The sequence below is a fragment of the Bos mutus genome, chromosome 12 (assembly GCF_027580195.1).
Source record: "Bos mutus isolate GX-2022 chromosome 12, NWIPB_WYAK_1.1, whole genome shotgun sequence".
In the NCBI taxonomy this organism is placed as follows: Eukaryota; Metazoa; Chordata; class Mammalia; order Artiodactyla; family Bovidae; genus Bos; species Bos mutus.
In genome coordinates, this window is record NC_091628.1 from 81,832,793 (window position 1) to 81,846,659 (window position 13,867).

Below are 13,867 nucleotides of genomic sequence, written 5' to 3' on the forward strand. Positions count from 1 at the left end.
ACTTAAAACGATCTGTACAGATTGTAAGGCACGTGACTCACACATCTTGAGTTCCTCATCCATCTGTGTGTGTCCGCGTACGCCGGTCACAGCGCCTCCCAAGTTGGGCTCCTCCTGTCGGTGTCTTAGGTGAGGGTTCCCCATCGCCCCCCGCCCCCCACAGGGGCTCAAAAGTATCAAGGGAATGGCGGCCACCTGATTCCCCATGGAGACAGGCAAACGGATTTTGACTGGCGGCCCCAGCGGTCACTGGAGCCCTGTTCCCTGTGTCGTCCGACTATCAAGGATGTGCAATGTCACATGTCCATCCATAGCCCAGGCCTGGGGGTGGTGAGTATCAAAAGGAGGAAAGAATGGTTTGTGAAGACAGGCACGAGATATATATATACTACTATGAGTGTGCAGTTCTAAACCACAGTTGCAGGAGGACACAGGTATGATTGTGGGGGAGTACGCACCACAACTCGGAGCCCCCGCACCCACGCCCCAACACAGCACAGATGGCCCTGGCCACTGACATACACGTTCTCATGCTTGTGAAACAGCAAAACACCACGGTTTACTACCCTCCCCTCGACACGGCACTCGGTACACTTGACAGTCCAGAGAGCTTCTCTCAACAAAAAACAACCCACCACACCTCGTAAATAGCCATCACTTCAACAATTTGGTCAACCTACGCCAAGAAGTAGGTCTGGGAACCAGCGTCTCCCTGGAGCCTGAAGCCCCCAGTGGGATACAAGGATGCTGCAAATTGCTTGTTTTATCAAAGAAGTAAAATCCTACGAATTTCCTATCATTATAAAAGTAGAAAGATTGGGGTGGGGGGGAAACCCAAATCTGAAAATGATCTCATTTGTTAAGACTGTGCCACGTGTATTGCAAACACTGGAAAACCCATTTCGTAAAATGCAGCAACCTAGAAATTAAAAACCCCCCAAGTTTTAAGGAAAAAAAACACTTGCCCTGTCTTTTGGTTGAACAGATGTGTTGGTACTGCTTTAAGGGGCAGCCGTGGAGGAAAAAATGTCATTTGGCACTATCTCCATGACAGTGTTTTAATACTGGCACGGGCTGAAGAGAGCCCACCTAGGGGCCAAGACGCTGCCCGCAGCAGAGATGGCGCGGGTGCAGCCCCGTGCAGGTGTGAGATACCAGCTGAAAAGACAAGGTTTAAAAATGGTCCTGTGGGGACAGGTGAGAGTTGCTGCGAAACCATGTTTTTTTGTTTTCCAGACAGGTGTTAATTTTACTAGGCTTCATTAATACAGAAGAGAGGAAATGCCTGCCAAGAGTCACCACGGCTGAAGCAATCCACACGTGTCCCCACCATCAATACACGTGAGATTCCTTGTGACTCGGGGCGTGGGCACGTGAGGCCGAGCTGGTGGCACTTCGGATCACCTCCATCCACCTAGGATGAGAAAGAGAAATAACTGTCAGGGCCTGCGAAAAGGTGCTTGCTTTGTTACAGCTCCTGACCCTTGGCAGTTACTCATAAAGCCACACACAATCGTAAATGAACTCCTAGCTCCCAGGTAAAAAAACCAAGGTGGGGGGGTAGGGGGTAAGGGTTCCTCCTGGTACTCCTGAGGAACCCACTTTGAGAACCACTAACTTGGGCACACTCACCCTGCAGAAGTGCCCGAGGTGGGGCTGCATTGCCCACTCCTAATCCTCCTCAGGACAATGGGTGGGGCCCCATCCTGCTTCGAGGGAATACCATTTTATACATTCAAGTATTTGCAGTACAGGGCTGCTGCTGAGCACATCCATCCTCCCCCCACCACCCCCACAACAAAGCCTCTGGTCCGAAACGTCAGTAGTGCCTGATAGAGAAAACTCGGGGCGGTAGGCCCAGCTTCCTGCCTTTGTGGAGATTAGAGGGCTTAAGAACAAGAAAGTGAAGTCGCTGAGTTGTGTCCAACTTGCGACTCCTAGCCTACCATGCTCCTCCATACATGAAATTTTCCAGGCAAGAGTACTAGAGCGGGTAGCCATTCCCTTCTCCAGGATCTTCCCCACCCAGAGATCGAACCCCGTCTCCTGGATTGCAGGCAGATGCTTTACCATCTGAGCCACCAGGGAAGACAGTCCCTAATCCCAGGCTCCTACCCCTGCCAGGCGATGTTACCCTTGCCATAGCAGCGACATTATCTCAGTTTTCCAACCCAGAATCACATTTGAGGACTGCTAATCCCCAGGCTCACTTTTTAGGCAGTGTCGCTTAGGGACCACTGCTCTGGGATGTCTCAGGCACCTTCAACCCTGGTTTTAAACCTCTGTGCTCTTTGCAGCAAGCTAACTTTACTAGGGCTTGTGCATGGATCATAACTGGCGCAACGATCAGAAAGCCTTGTGGGCTCACGGCAGTGGGGCCAGGAGAGAAATACCCTAATAGGGGTGGTTTGGCACTGACAACTGCTCTCACAGCCTGCCCCACGATGTAAGACCCAGAAGACTCAGAACTTGTACTTGAATGTGGGCAAATGAGCTAGCCTGGCTCCTTTTGTTCCATCTCTTGGCTAAAAGGAAGACCACTGCCCCTGGGTCTCTATACCATGGAGCCAGTCTCATTGATCAGGGAACTCTCAGGGGCACTGGGATTTTTTTTTTTTTCTTCCTCATGTTGTCTTTTGACCTGAAACTTAGCCTTTGGGCCACTAAAGGACTAAGTGGCCCGAAGGACTAAGCTACTTTTGCCATTAACTGAAAAACAAGTTCAAAACCAAAAAGTGTGCCATGCGTAGTGTGTGAACAAGCATCCAGGTTAAGAGCTGATGCTTCCAGGGAAACTCACGCTTCCATTATCCCAGGAAAACAGGTGCGTCCTTGCAATGGCCAGAGGGAACCCAGATCTTATGCGATACTTTCATTTTAAAGAAGCGGGTGTCCAGGCTGCAGGTAGCTGCTGCTAGGGTGGCCTTACCGCTCACTCGCTTGGGAGACAGCCCACAGCTCAGAAGTGTCCTCCTGTCTGCAGGTGCCCGGGAACACTTACCTTTCAAACGTGTATTCGCTTTCGGCCCTGAAGTAGTACACGTGGGACTTGAAATGCAGCTTGAACACGTAATCTTTGTGGATGTCCTCGGACTCCGAGGGGATGGTGAGCGAGTAGCCAAGCAGAGGCAGGCTGGCAAGGGGGTGATTGTCCTGGAAAGAGGGTGGGGGGGTGTTTTGGAGAGGCGGCCGCAAGCGTGGAGCCTGCCCGCAGCCTCTCACCCTACCATGGTCAGTTTTAGCTGAGAGGTCCTGGCCTGGATGGGTTAGCTGGACACCAGCGTGTTGGCCACCTGTTAAAGCCATCCCCCCCCTCCCTTGTCCAACCGGCAGACAGATGGCCCTTTTCAAGGTGGAAAGCCTCCACTTGGACCTGAGGGGTCTCTGATGGCTGTGCCCTTGCATGGCCTGGCTGGGCGGCTCAAGGGTCAAGTTCTTCATCCTTCCAGAGGAAAGCTGCCTGTCCCCCAAGCACAGAGGGTGCTGGGGGAGACTCCTTCAGCATCCACCCCAGCCACCTACCTGGTGCGATTTGTAGAAGAAGAGGCAGAAGTTCGTGAAGACCACCCACAGCTTCTGCCACCCGTTGCTGTTTTTGAATTTCCTCAGCAGGTTCCCAGACAGCTGATTCTGCAAGACAGGGAGGCCTGGAAGGAGTACAGGTGGGGGCGCCCCTGCTCTGGGCCGTGACCCTGAAAACGGCCTTTCTCCCTGGTAGGGGGCGAAACCCTTGGGAGAGTGACTATATGAACCTGGTTTAACTTTCCTGTCTCTGGTTGAATGATGTCCTCCAGTAATATCTTGAAGCCCTAACTCCCCACTCCGGTACCTCCCAATGGGACCTTACAGGGAAATAGGGTCATCAGATGTAGAATGAGGAGGATACGGGCCCGTATCCACTATGGCTGACGTCCTCATGAGGAGGAGAGGACGTGCCTAGGTGGACGGAGGCTGACTCAAGTGATGTGTCTACAACCCCCAAACACCAAGGCCGGCCCTCAACCACAGAAGCCAGGGAGGCAAGGAAACTTCCTGCCACACAGGCTTCAGAGGGAGTCTGCACCTCTAGCCACACTTATGTCTGGATTTCTGACCTCCAGGACAAACCTGTTGGCGGTGCTTGTTACAGCATCTCTGAGAAAGGACCCCTCCCTGTCCTAAGTTCTAGGGAGCCCCACGCCAGCCAGCGGCTCCTGACCGCCACCTGGTGGCCGTGGCTGGAACATGGGTTTCAGCGCAGTGCCTCCTTGCCCAGTCCTCTGCCCTGCACAGCACTGGTGGGACCAGGCATTCCTGAACTCACATCACTGTGCACTCCCAGCCGAGTCCTCCCTCCAGAGCCCCCTTGTCACCTCTCAGAGGACCCTAAGAAGGTGCCTACACGAATCTGACAAGCCAGCAGCTCCTTGCCAGGAAGACTCAACGAAAAGAAGTGGTGACGATCACATAGTCTTGTCATCGCCACCAATAAATCGTTCACTTCAAAAAGGTGAAAAGGGCAAACTCAGAATAGAAATATATACATATATACACAACTATACCTGTCTGCTGTACTCTCTCCTTTTGGGACTCGTCTGTATTTACTCAAACAGGCACTTTTAATTAATGCCCCTATGAAAAGAGTTTAAATGGCTCTGACGACAGGTTGCCCGTGGTCTGATGGGGAAACGGAGTGAAGGAAGGAAGCAGAGCTGTTGCCCAGGGGCACTGCAGACAGTGTGCCACCACCCCTTCTGGCAGGTGAGCATGGCAACCAAGTGGTGCTTTGATGCTTCTGCAATACCGTTAAGGTTCCATACAAGCCTCACTGTAGACGAATGAGATTAGCACGTTTTCTTTTTCTTATGCTGCTTATTTTTTTATACTGAATCCAAAAACTTCCTCCAGACAGAGTCCAAAAAAACCTTTCTCTTGGCTGCAGTTGTCTTTGGAACTGCCACCTTAAAACCACTGGCACTGGCCCGGGGCTCACTTCCACGGGCTGCAGCCCTCAGCAGATTTCTCCTCCAAGGATCACAAAGCAAGTATTTGGATCTCTGTAATAACTATTCAAAAATGGAAAACCCCATTCTTCGCTGACAGGCTAGAACCAGGCAGGAGGTGGGCAGGATCTGGGCTGTGGTCACCACATGCTGACCGGCTCTGCCATTCAGCTGACCCCGCACACCCGGGGCTGCCGCACAAGGCCGACTGTCACCCAGAGGGCTGTGTCTGGGCGGCGTCCTGTGCGCCCCCAGGGATTAAAGAGGCGCTTTCTTACCGAATTCTCTACTTCTCTAGGGCCTGACTACACGTTTTAAAGGTGAGCATAAAGTGAGGCAAAGAGGATTTCTCATGCACAGCACAGCCCTTTCCCCCTGGCCTCGCCTGGACAGCAGATCTGATCAGGTATCTCTTCAGGGAAGATCACTGGTTCTTCTTCCCTGCTCCTTCCTTGCTGGAAACATCCCTGTTCCCTGGAGGAAATCCCTGGTTGGCAAGCTCTGCCAACAGATGCAGTGGGAAGTGTGAATGGAGGGAGGAGGAGGATGGGTATTTTCTTGGGAAGAGCGAGCCCCTCCCTCTCCGGAGTGGGGCGGGGGGTGGTTCACTGACAGCCTAGCCCATCCAAAGGCCAGGGACAGCGGGCACAGAGTCCCCTGAGGATGTTTTGAGAAGGAAGCATGCATTTTAAAACATTTTCTGAAAAAAAAAATAAAAATAAAAAAATTTTCTGTAGCAGGGCAACTCAATAAAAGCACTTGTCTGGAACTGACAGTCACTGCCAGAGAATCATCTTGGACAACCCTATCCATCAAGACAGTCAGCTTCCCTGGTGGCTCAGACAGTAAAGAATCCACCTGCAATGCGGCAGATCCCTGGGTTGGGAGAATCCCCTGGAGGAAGGCATGACAACCCACTCCAATATTCTTGCCTGGAGAATCCCCATGGACAGAGAACCCTGGCAGGCTACTGTTCATAGGGTTGCAAAGAGTCGGACATGACTGAGCAACTAAGCATGTCCATCAAGAAACCTTAGGCACAGTCCTAGTACTGTTGATTCAAAAAGTAAATGAACTGCTGTTCTTGGCTCACCATCTCTTATGTGACATCTTTTGGACCAGGCGTACCTGGGGATCCAGAACTTGTCAGGTTTTAGAAAGATTCCCCCAGTGCCTCTCCTCCCTAGCACCCCAGGCAGTGGAGTCTGGGGCTACAGCACAGAATCTGATTCTTCAGCAAAACAGGGGCACCCACAAAACCAGTAAACAGCCTCCTGCCGCCAATGGGCTATGTCTGTAACATAATGGTTTTAGAAGGTCCTGGGCTTTGCGTTTTCTGAAAGGTTAGGGATTATGAATCTGGACTGGGGGATGCTTAGAGAATAGGGTTTGGAGAGTTCTGGAAGGTTCCTGGCCCCAGACACGCCAGAGAGCGGGCTTCTCGCAAGTTCTCCCATGAACACCACCTACCGAGGTCCTGGCTGGCTGCAGCTTCCCGACCACACTGCCTCCCTGCACCCGACTCGGGTGCTGGGGGGCTCCAGGGTGCCGCCAGCACAGGGCTTGGGTGGCCCAGCCCCGACTTCCCGGTGCCGACACACAAAAAAACCACATGGACCATCTCTGCCCTACGACTGACTCCACGAGAGAAGAGGTCCAGGGGAGCAAGAGAAAACCATAAGCGTGCAGTCAGCCTGGGGGTGGACTGAGGCCCAGGCCCGCGGTCCCGCAGCAGCCCCGCCGCGCACGCGCAGTAGGCCGCGCCCGGCCCTACCTCCACCGCCACGCTGAAGTCCACCATGGACACGCTGGTGTTGCGGTGCCAGCATACGTGCACCATGGTGTTGCCGCGGTGCGGGGCCTGGCGCTCCAGCGAGGTGCGCGACGCACTGAGGTCGTCCTCCGACTCCTGGTCGCCCGCCGCCTCCTCGGGGGACTCTGCCGGGGGGGGGCGAAAGGGGAGCTTCCATGCTTCCATCTCTGCCCTCCAAGAAGCGCAAAAAGGCCTTTTCCCGCCTGCTCCCGGGGGTGGGGCCTACGGCGATGCAAAGACAGGGAGAGCCTAGGCAGCCCCCTGGGCAGGAAGTCACATCACAGCAGCGAGGGCTTGTGCTTGGCCAAGGGGCGTCCCACCAGCCCCCCGGCCCGGGAGCCCCTCATAGTATTTTCTCCACCCCCCCAGACGCTGACAAGCAGCAGGGCTGGCCCAGAAAAGGGGATTTCTCTGCTCGCTCGTAACTGCTCAGTTCCTGGATGTTTAGCTTAAAATACAAACATAGACTGTGGACATAAGGCGCACCGGTAAGGCGATATTCAGTGCCTAGGATGACCTCCGAGAGCCAGAGTGGTCCCTCTGCATCCTGGCTAATCCCTCCGGGGCCCGGGCCTGTGTGCCCCACACTTACTGTTGTCCGGGGGGCTGCTGGCCAGGAACTCGGGGGCGGGGCCGCTGCTTTTCTCGGCCAAGTCAATGGCCATCTGTATATCTTCCACCCACTTGTCCATCTCCGGCCGAGAACTGGAGGAGAGATGGACGTCAGATTTTTTCCAGGCCATGGGGAGATGGGGGCGGGAGGAAAGAGGGTACCCAGGTCAAAGGTCAGGCTCCCCGAGTTACCTGGCGGCCACCACGATGGACTGGCGCTGGCCCCGCAGAGTCAGGCAGTGGGGGACGCCCCATTCCTCTTCACTTTCCTCCATCTGTAGGGCGAGTGTGGCCGTAAGTTACGGTCAAGCAGGGGGCAGGCCACACTCAGTGCGTTTTCCAAGTTTCACTGAACTGGCTACAGCCCCAAGGGACCAAGTCAGAAAAATCCCATTCGGGAGGGTAAATGCAAGGTGAAAATGCACTATCTTTTTCTCAGCAGAGCCATAGACTTCTCTCTTCCTGACCACTGAGGAGCGTTCCGGGGATAAGCTAGGGAAAGAATCCTATGGACACTGGTTCCTCGTCTGCCTCGCTCACCAAGGCTCACAGAATGTGGACACTCGTCTACGGGGCATTTTGGGGAGAAAGATGGTTTCCTGGTCTTTACTCCCCGTGGGCAGTGTGGTCACAGCTGATCAGGGTCTGGGGGCCAGGCACCAGGCAGTAAGAGGCACGTCCACACCACGAGGCATGACAGCTTGCCTCTTCACCCGACTCCAGAAGAAACAGGGCGTGCATCCCACTGTAGGAGGCGTGCTGTCCCAGGGCCCCTCCAGGGCAGCCCTAGCCAAGCCCAGGTTTTTCACGGAACCCGTGATGCTCTCACTTCCTTATCAAGTCCCTCCGTCCCTTCCTTCCTCGTTGTGTCACTGGCTCCTAGCCCAGAGGACCAGGTCCCCCAGCCCGGGCCCCAGGCGCATACTTACAGTCATGCCGTAGAGCGGGAGCTGCCCGTGGACTTTAAATTGATTCGAGGCCGTCAGCCCCCGGCTGGTGTACAGCAAGACATCGTTGAACTAAAGGAAGGACGACAAGAGCGGCTGAGACGAACGGGCCCGTTTGAAACCAACAAGGGCGGAAACGACTGATACATTTTCAGAACTGTGAAAACCCGTGGACCTCAACATCTCCAGTCTGAGCAGCTTTGACTGCTCTTCCTGCCTCCCACGTATGCCCGCTCTGGGGTGGCTGACGCCCAGTCCCGTGCCCCTTGCTGGTTCCACAGGCCCACATGTCACCGACTGTGATGAGGACAGACAGCTCGGCTCTCACCACTTACCAGGAAGAACATGCGCTGCTGAAGCCCCTTCCCGGAGAGCTTGCTGAGGCTGCCCAGGCGGATGAATTCCTGCAGAGAAAACACACCCACAAGTTGGCTCGGAGCCTGCAGACCTGTGTCCGTGAAGATTCAACAGCCATGTGAGATGCTTCCACCCACCACGGTCCCTTTCATGCTAAAAATCGTAGCGATCACAGCCCCGGTTTACTGAATGCCCAGCTGTGCTGCCTCTCAGCGCCTCCCCTTCCCAGCAACCTGCAAGGCCGAGGCTAACTTCAGCTCCAGTGTCAGACGGGAAGCCGGTGGTCAGAGGTCTATGGGCAGCTTCATACTGGAACCTGTCACCGTGCACCTCACCCCCAGGCCCTGCGGGCTTCCGCTGTGAGGTGACCAAGGACCCAGGAGGGATACAACGGGGCAACAGGGGACCAGGGATGAGAGATATGCCATAGGCAAGAACTATGAGTAGAGGGATCATCTTCACAATTTAAACGCTGGTTATCAAAAACTAGTAACTGTGTTCTAGAATTAAAGAGCCACAAGCAAGAAAGAACAAAAGTCCTGCAAGCTGCAGCCAAGACTTGGCTTGACTAAACAAATCAGTAAAAAATATTAAAAACAAAATAAAATTTTAAAAAGTATTAAAAACAACCCCCCTACTCCCGCCCCCGTCCCACGTCAAGCCCCTGTAAAATAGGAGAAAAAGAAAAGGCCCTTAATATCCTTAAGCTCCATCGGCTTCCTTCTGGAACGAAATTCACAAAGTCTAGGCCTCTGAGTTTTAACCAAATGAACCCCCACTGCACTCCTGGAAGGACTCTTTGGGCACACAATGCCTAGGACAGAAAACACCCTGGGCCCTGGCTCAGGCCAGACTGTGCTGGGGTCTTTTGCCTTGGAAGAAATCCTGCTTCCAGGACGTGACACCCCCATCTCAGCCTGACCCCAGCAAAAGGGTGGCAGGATTATGCCTGAAAGCTGTGTTAGGAATTAGACTGCAGGGAGCGTGAACATCAGATGCTCACTTATAAATTTCAATTTTTCAAATTCCACATGTAGACAAACCTCCTGGAGCCGTCTTTCCACTCATCAGGTAATTTCGATAATTTTTAAAAGACAATCAACTAGCCCTCAGTGTGTGGAACAGCCCACCTTAGAACGTGGCCCTCTGAGGGCCTCGGATCCCTCCTTCCCATTTGGGTCAGGGTTGACTTGAAACACTGAGGGGTCATGAAGCTGGTTGACCCGCAGAAGAACATACAGATAAGGCCAGTCTTGCAGTGTGTACCCAGCACCCCAGTTCTGACTTCAGCTCCATCAATAATGATTTATTAGCACACAGTGTGTTCCTGACATGTGCTGGCTGCTTATATTAGGTCCATGCACAAGCCTGTAAATTCATCCCCATTTTTCAGATAAGGAAACTGAGGAGCAAAATGAGTAAGGAACTTGCCCACACCTGGTCAGTGGGTGAACAGAGCCCACATCTGGTGAAACAAGTCTGTGCCCTGTACAATGCTGTTAGTGTGAAAGGGAACCCGAGAGTCGCTGAGTCGTGTCCGACTCTTTGCGACCCCAGGCACCATACACCCCGTGGAATTCTCCAGGCCAAAGTACTGGAGAGGGTAGCTTTTCCCTTCCCCAGGGGATCTTCCCAACCCAGGGATCGAATCCAGGTCTCCCGCACTGCGGGCGGATCCTTTACCAGCCGAGCCCCCTGGGAAGCCGGCTGTGCTGTGCACTCAGTTACGTTATACTAAGCGTATACGTAGTCTCTTCAAATGAGTGTAGGTGGGAGAAGAGGAAGGTAACGTATTTACTATGTTAGTTTTGCAGATTAAGTCTCATTTGATCCATAATACCTCCTTGGATCTTTGCACAGGAATCAAATGCTTTTCTATCATAGGCATGATGCTATGCTAGTTTTAGAAATCAATCCAACTGTTGGGTTTGTGGCCAATTACCTGTGTCCAGTATTTCTGGGTTACCTTGATGAATTTCTGCGCTCCAAGGTTCTAATTGGTTGGCCCTGAGGAAATTTACTTTAAAGGGAGAATGATAAGTCATGTTCAGTCAGTCACGATTGATATGCCTCTCAGCTGGCCAATTAATTAATACCTACTCTGACCCTGGCCGTAGAGTTAAATGTTCTTCTGGGGTCACTCAGACTCAATCAGAGTGATGAGCTATGTCTCAATCAAAAACTTAACCTCTCGTCTACCAAAAGGAAAACTCCCGCAACTGTGGGCTGGATCCATATGATTAACAGCAGGCTGTGGTCATTTGGCGGAGAAGGCAATGGCACCCCACTCCAGTACTCTTGCCTGGAAAATCTCATGGATGGAGGAGCCTGGTAGGCTGCAGTCCATGGGGTTGCGAAGAGTCGGACACGACTGAGCGACTTCACTTTCACTTTTCACTTTCATGCATTGGAGAAGGAAATGGCAACCCACTCCAGTGTTCTTGCCTGGAGAATCCCAGGGATGGGGGAGCCTGGTGGGCTGCCGTCTACAGGGTCGCAGAGTCGAACATGACTGAAGTGACTTAGCAGCAGTGGTCATTTGGAGAAAGAAATGGCAACCCACTCCAGTATTCTTGCCTGGAGAATCCCATGCAGAGAAGCCTGGCAGGCTACAGTGCATAGGGTCACAAAGAGTCGGACTAAGTGACTAATACACACACCACCTATGACAGAGAAAGTATGGTCCCCATGTTACAGAATGAAAGGAACATTCCAGTAGGTGAGACAGTCCAGTTCTGGTGGAGCCAGAAACTGAACCCAGGGCCACCTGCTCCAATCCACTGCTCTTTTCACAGCACCGTGGAAACTATTTCTCAAAATAAGTTCCTTACAGATGCTCTGTTTGCCATGTAGCATTTAATATGTTAAGTATTTTATAACATCCGAAGTTAAGAGAAAATTATACCGATTCTGCAAGGCTTTAAAGGCTTCTGCATGGATGGGTGAACACGGGTTTTGATGTGCTGAGTCCTGGCAGAATTTTCTCACCAGCAGAGCTGAAGTTAAGTCCCAGCTTTAATTTCCAGCAGACAGTTACCACATAACTCTTCTGACAACATTTTATAGCTGATACTCTGCTCAGCTTTGTAATTAGGCTTCCCAACGGAAAGACCCAATACCCAAAAGGATGAAGGATATTTGTCTGAAGTTTAAGGCAGGTATGACAGATCAAAGAAGCTAAAATAAAATGCCCCTCTGAATCTGGGTTAGGTGTAGTTTGAGACAGGAGAGCTGGTAGAGAAAGTTCCCATATAGAGATCTGATGAGATGGAGCAACTATTTTTAATTCCTGGTCAATGACTGTTTCCTAGGAAGAGAGTTGGAAAAAGGTAGGTTACCCTGTATGTTTAAAATGCCCACTGGCCTGAAGGGAGCATGTTGTGGTCCTGTACTGTGAATGACCTACCTGTCACGCGCATGGAGAAAGTGGAAGTGTTAAGTCATTCAGTTGTGTCTGATTCCTTGTGACTCCATGGACGGAGTTCTCCAAGAACACTGGAGTGGGTTGTCATTCCCTTCTCTAGGGATCTTCCTGACCCAGGGATCGAACCTGCTGCTACTGCTGCTAAGTCACTTCAGTCGTGTCTGACTCTGTGAGACCCCATAGACGGCAGCCCACCAGGCTCCCCCATCTCTGGGATTCTCCAGGCAAGAACACTGGAGTGGGTTGTCATTTCCTCCTCCAATGCATGGAAGTGAAAAGTGAAAGTGAAGTCACTCAGTCGTGTCCGACTCTTAGCGACCCCATGGACTGCAGCCTACCAGGCTCCTCCATCCATGGGATTTTCCAGGCAAGAGTACTGGAGTGGGGTGCCATTGCCTTCTCCGGATTGAACCTGGGCCTCCTGCATTGCAGGTGGATTCTTTACTGTCTGAGCCACCAGGGAAGCCCCATGGGGAAGTAAATGTTAAACAGCATTAAGTGAAATGTGTCTCTCTCCCAGAACTGTGTTCTGGCTACAGTTTTAATTTCTAACTTTCCCACTTACATGGGAATTTATAGCACACTTTCATGCACTAATTTCTCTGCTTTCTATTGCCCCTTCACCCAATTATTTTCTTTTGGGGGGGCCACACCACAAGGCATGTGGGATCCCTTCCCAACCAGTGATCAAGCCTGTGCCCCCTGCAGTGGAAGCATGGGGTCTGAACTAACCCTGGACCACCAGGGAAATCCTCTACCCAATTCTGAAAAAAATTTTTTTCCTTTTCTTCCATCTTCATTTACCTAATTTTTTTTTTTTATTTAACAAGCAATCTCAAAGCCTCTCAGAATATGGTGGGGAAAAAGTATATAAGCATATCAACCAATAAGGAGAAAAAGCAGAATATGAGGTTGAAGGATTCATTTATCTTCTTCTGACCCCAAATTTCTGAATTGCCACTGTAAAATTCAAGGCATTTTCCAAGTTGTCTCCCTGTCTGGGGAAGAAAGCCACTTCAGAATTTTAATTTTGGGGTGTCCATATTCAAAAGGCTCCAATGTAAGTCACTGCAAGTCTTTCTTGGGACTTCTCAGGTGGTGCTAGTGCTAAAGAACCTGCCTGCCAACGCAGGAGACGTAAGAGACACGGGTTTGATCCCTGGGTCGGGAAGATCCCCTGGAGGAGGATGTGGCAACCCACTCCAGTATTCTGGCCTGGAGAACCCCAGGGACAGAGGAGCCTGGTGGGCTGTAGTCCATGGGGTTGCAAAGAGTTGGACATGCCTAAAGTGACTTAGCACACACAAGTCTTTCTGGCTCCACCTCCAGAGCATACAGAGAGAACTTACCCTTCCTGGGATCACAAGATTGTCAACGCCAATCAAATCTTTCTTGAGTTCATGCAGCTTCTGGAAATTCTCCATCTTGATCATCGTACCGTGAAGCTGGGCCACCATTTCCGTGATCTCTGCCAAAGCAGCTGAGGAGGGAAACAGACACAAAAATTGCAGCAGTCACAGCAGACAAGGGTCATTTCCCCTTACATCTTGAAGCTTAATTCTCCAGGGTAATAGCCTCTGGTAGCTGAACCATGTTAGAAACCTTCCTTCTAGGGAAGACACTGCTATTTCTGAGTGATAATAAAAACTGCGTGATTTATTTTATGTATTGATTTGCTTGCTTTAGTTTCCTGCAAACCATCTTGAAAATGTCAGTGCCCCCTTCAGAGCTT

The 13,867-nt window shown here is 51.8% G+C and overlaps 1 protein-coding gene across 2 annotated transcripts in view; it reads right to left on the minus strand.

Annotated features, from left to right (window-relative positions):
• Positions 1 to 224: 224 nt before the first annotated feature.
• The window catches only part of FARP1 (FERM, ARH/RhoGEF and pleckstrin domain protein 1), a 314,477-nt gene continuing 300,834 nt past the window's right edge, over positions 225 to 13,867 (minus strand). For both annotated transcript variants that reach the window (XM_070380802.1, XM_070380803.1), the window contains 9 exons: positions 13,485 to 13,615; positions 8,690 to 8,758; positions 8,337 to 8,426; positions 7,600 to 7,682; positions 7,388 to 7,500; positions 6,757 to 6,920; positions 3,523 to 3,630; positions 3,002 to 3,153; positions 225 to 1,414 (listed from right to left, as the gene is read on the minus strand). In XM_070380802.1, the coding sequence (XP_070236903.1) occupies positions 1,333 to 1,414; positions 3,002 to 3,153; positions 3,523 to 3,630; positions 6,757 to 6,920; positions 7,388 to 7,500; positions 7,600 to 7,682; positions 8,337 to 8,426; positions 8,690 to 8,758; positions 13,485 to 13,615 (992 nt within the window). In that variant the 3' untranslated portion in view covers positions 225 to 1,332. The remainder of the gene's footprint in view (positions 1,415 to 3,001; positions 3,154 to 3,522; positions 3,631 to 6,756; positions 6,921 to 7,387; positions 7,501 to 7,599; positions 7,683 to 8,336; positions 8,427 to 8,689; positions 8,759 to 13,484; positions 13,616 to 13,867) is intronic.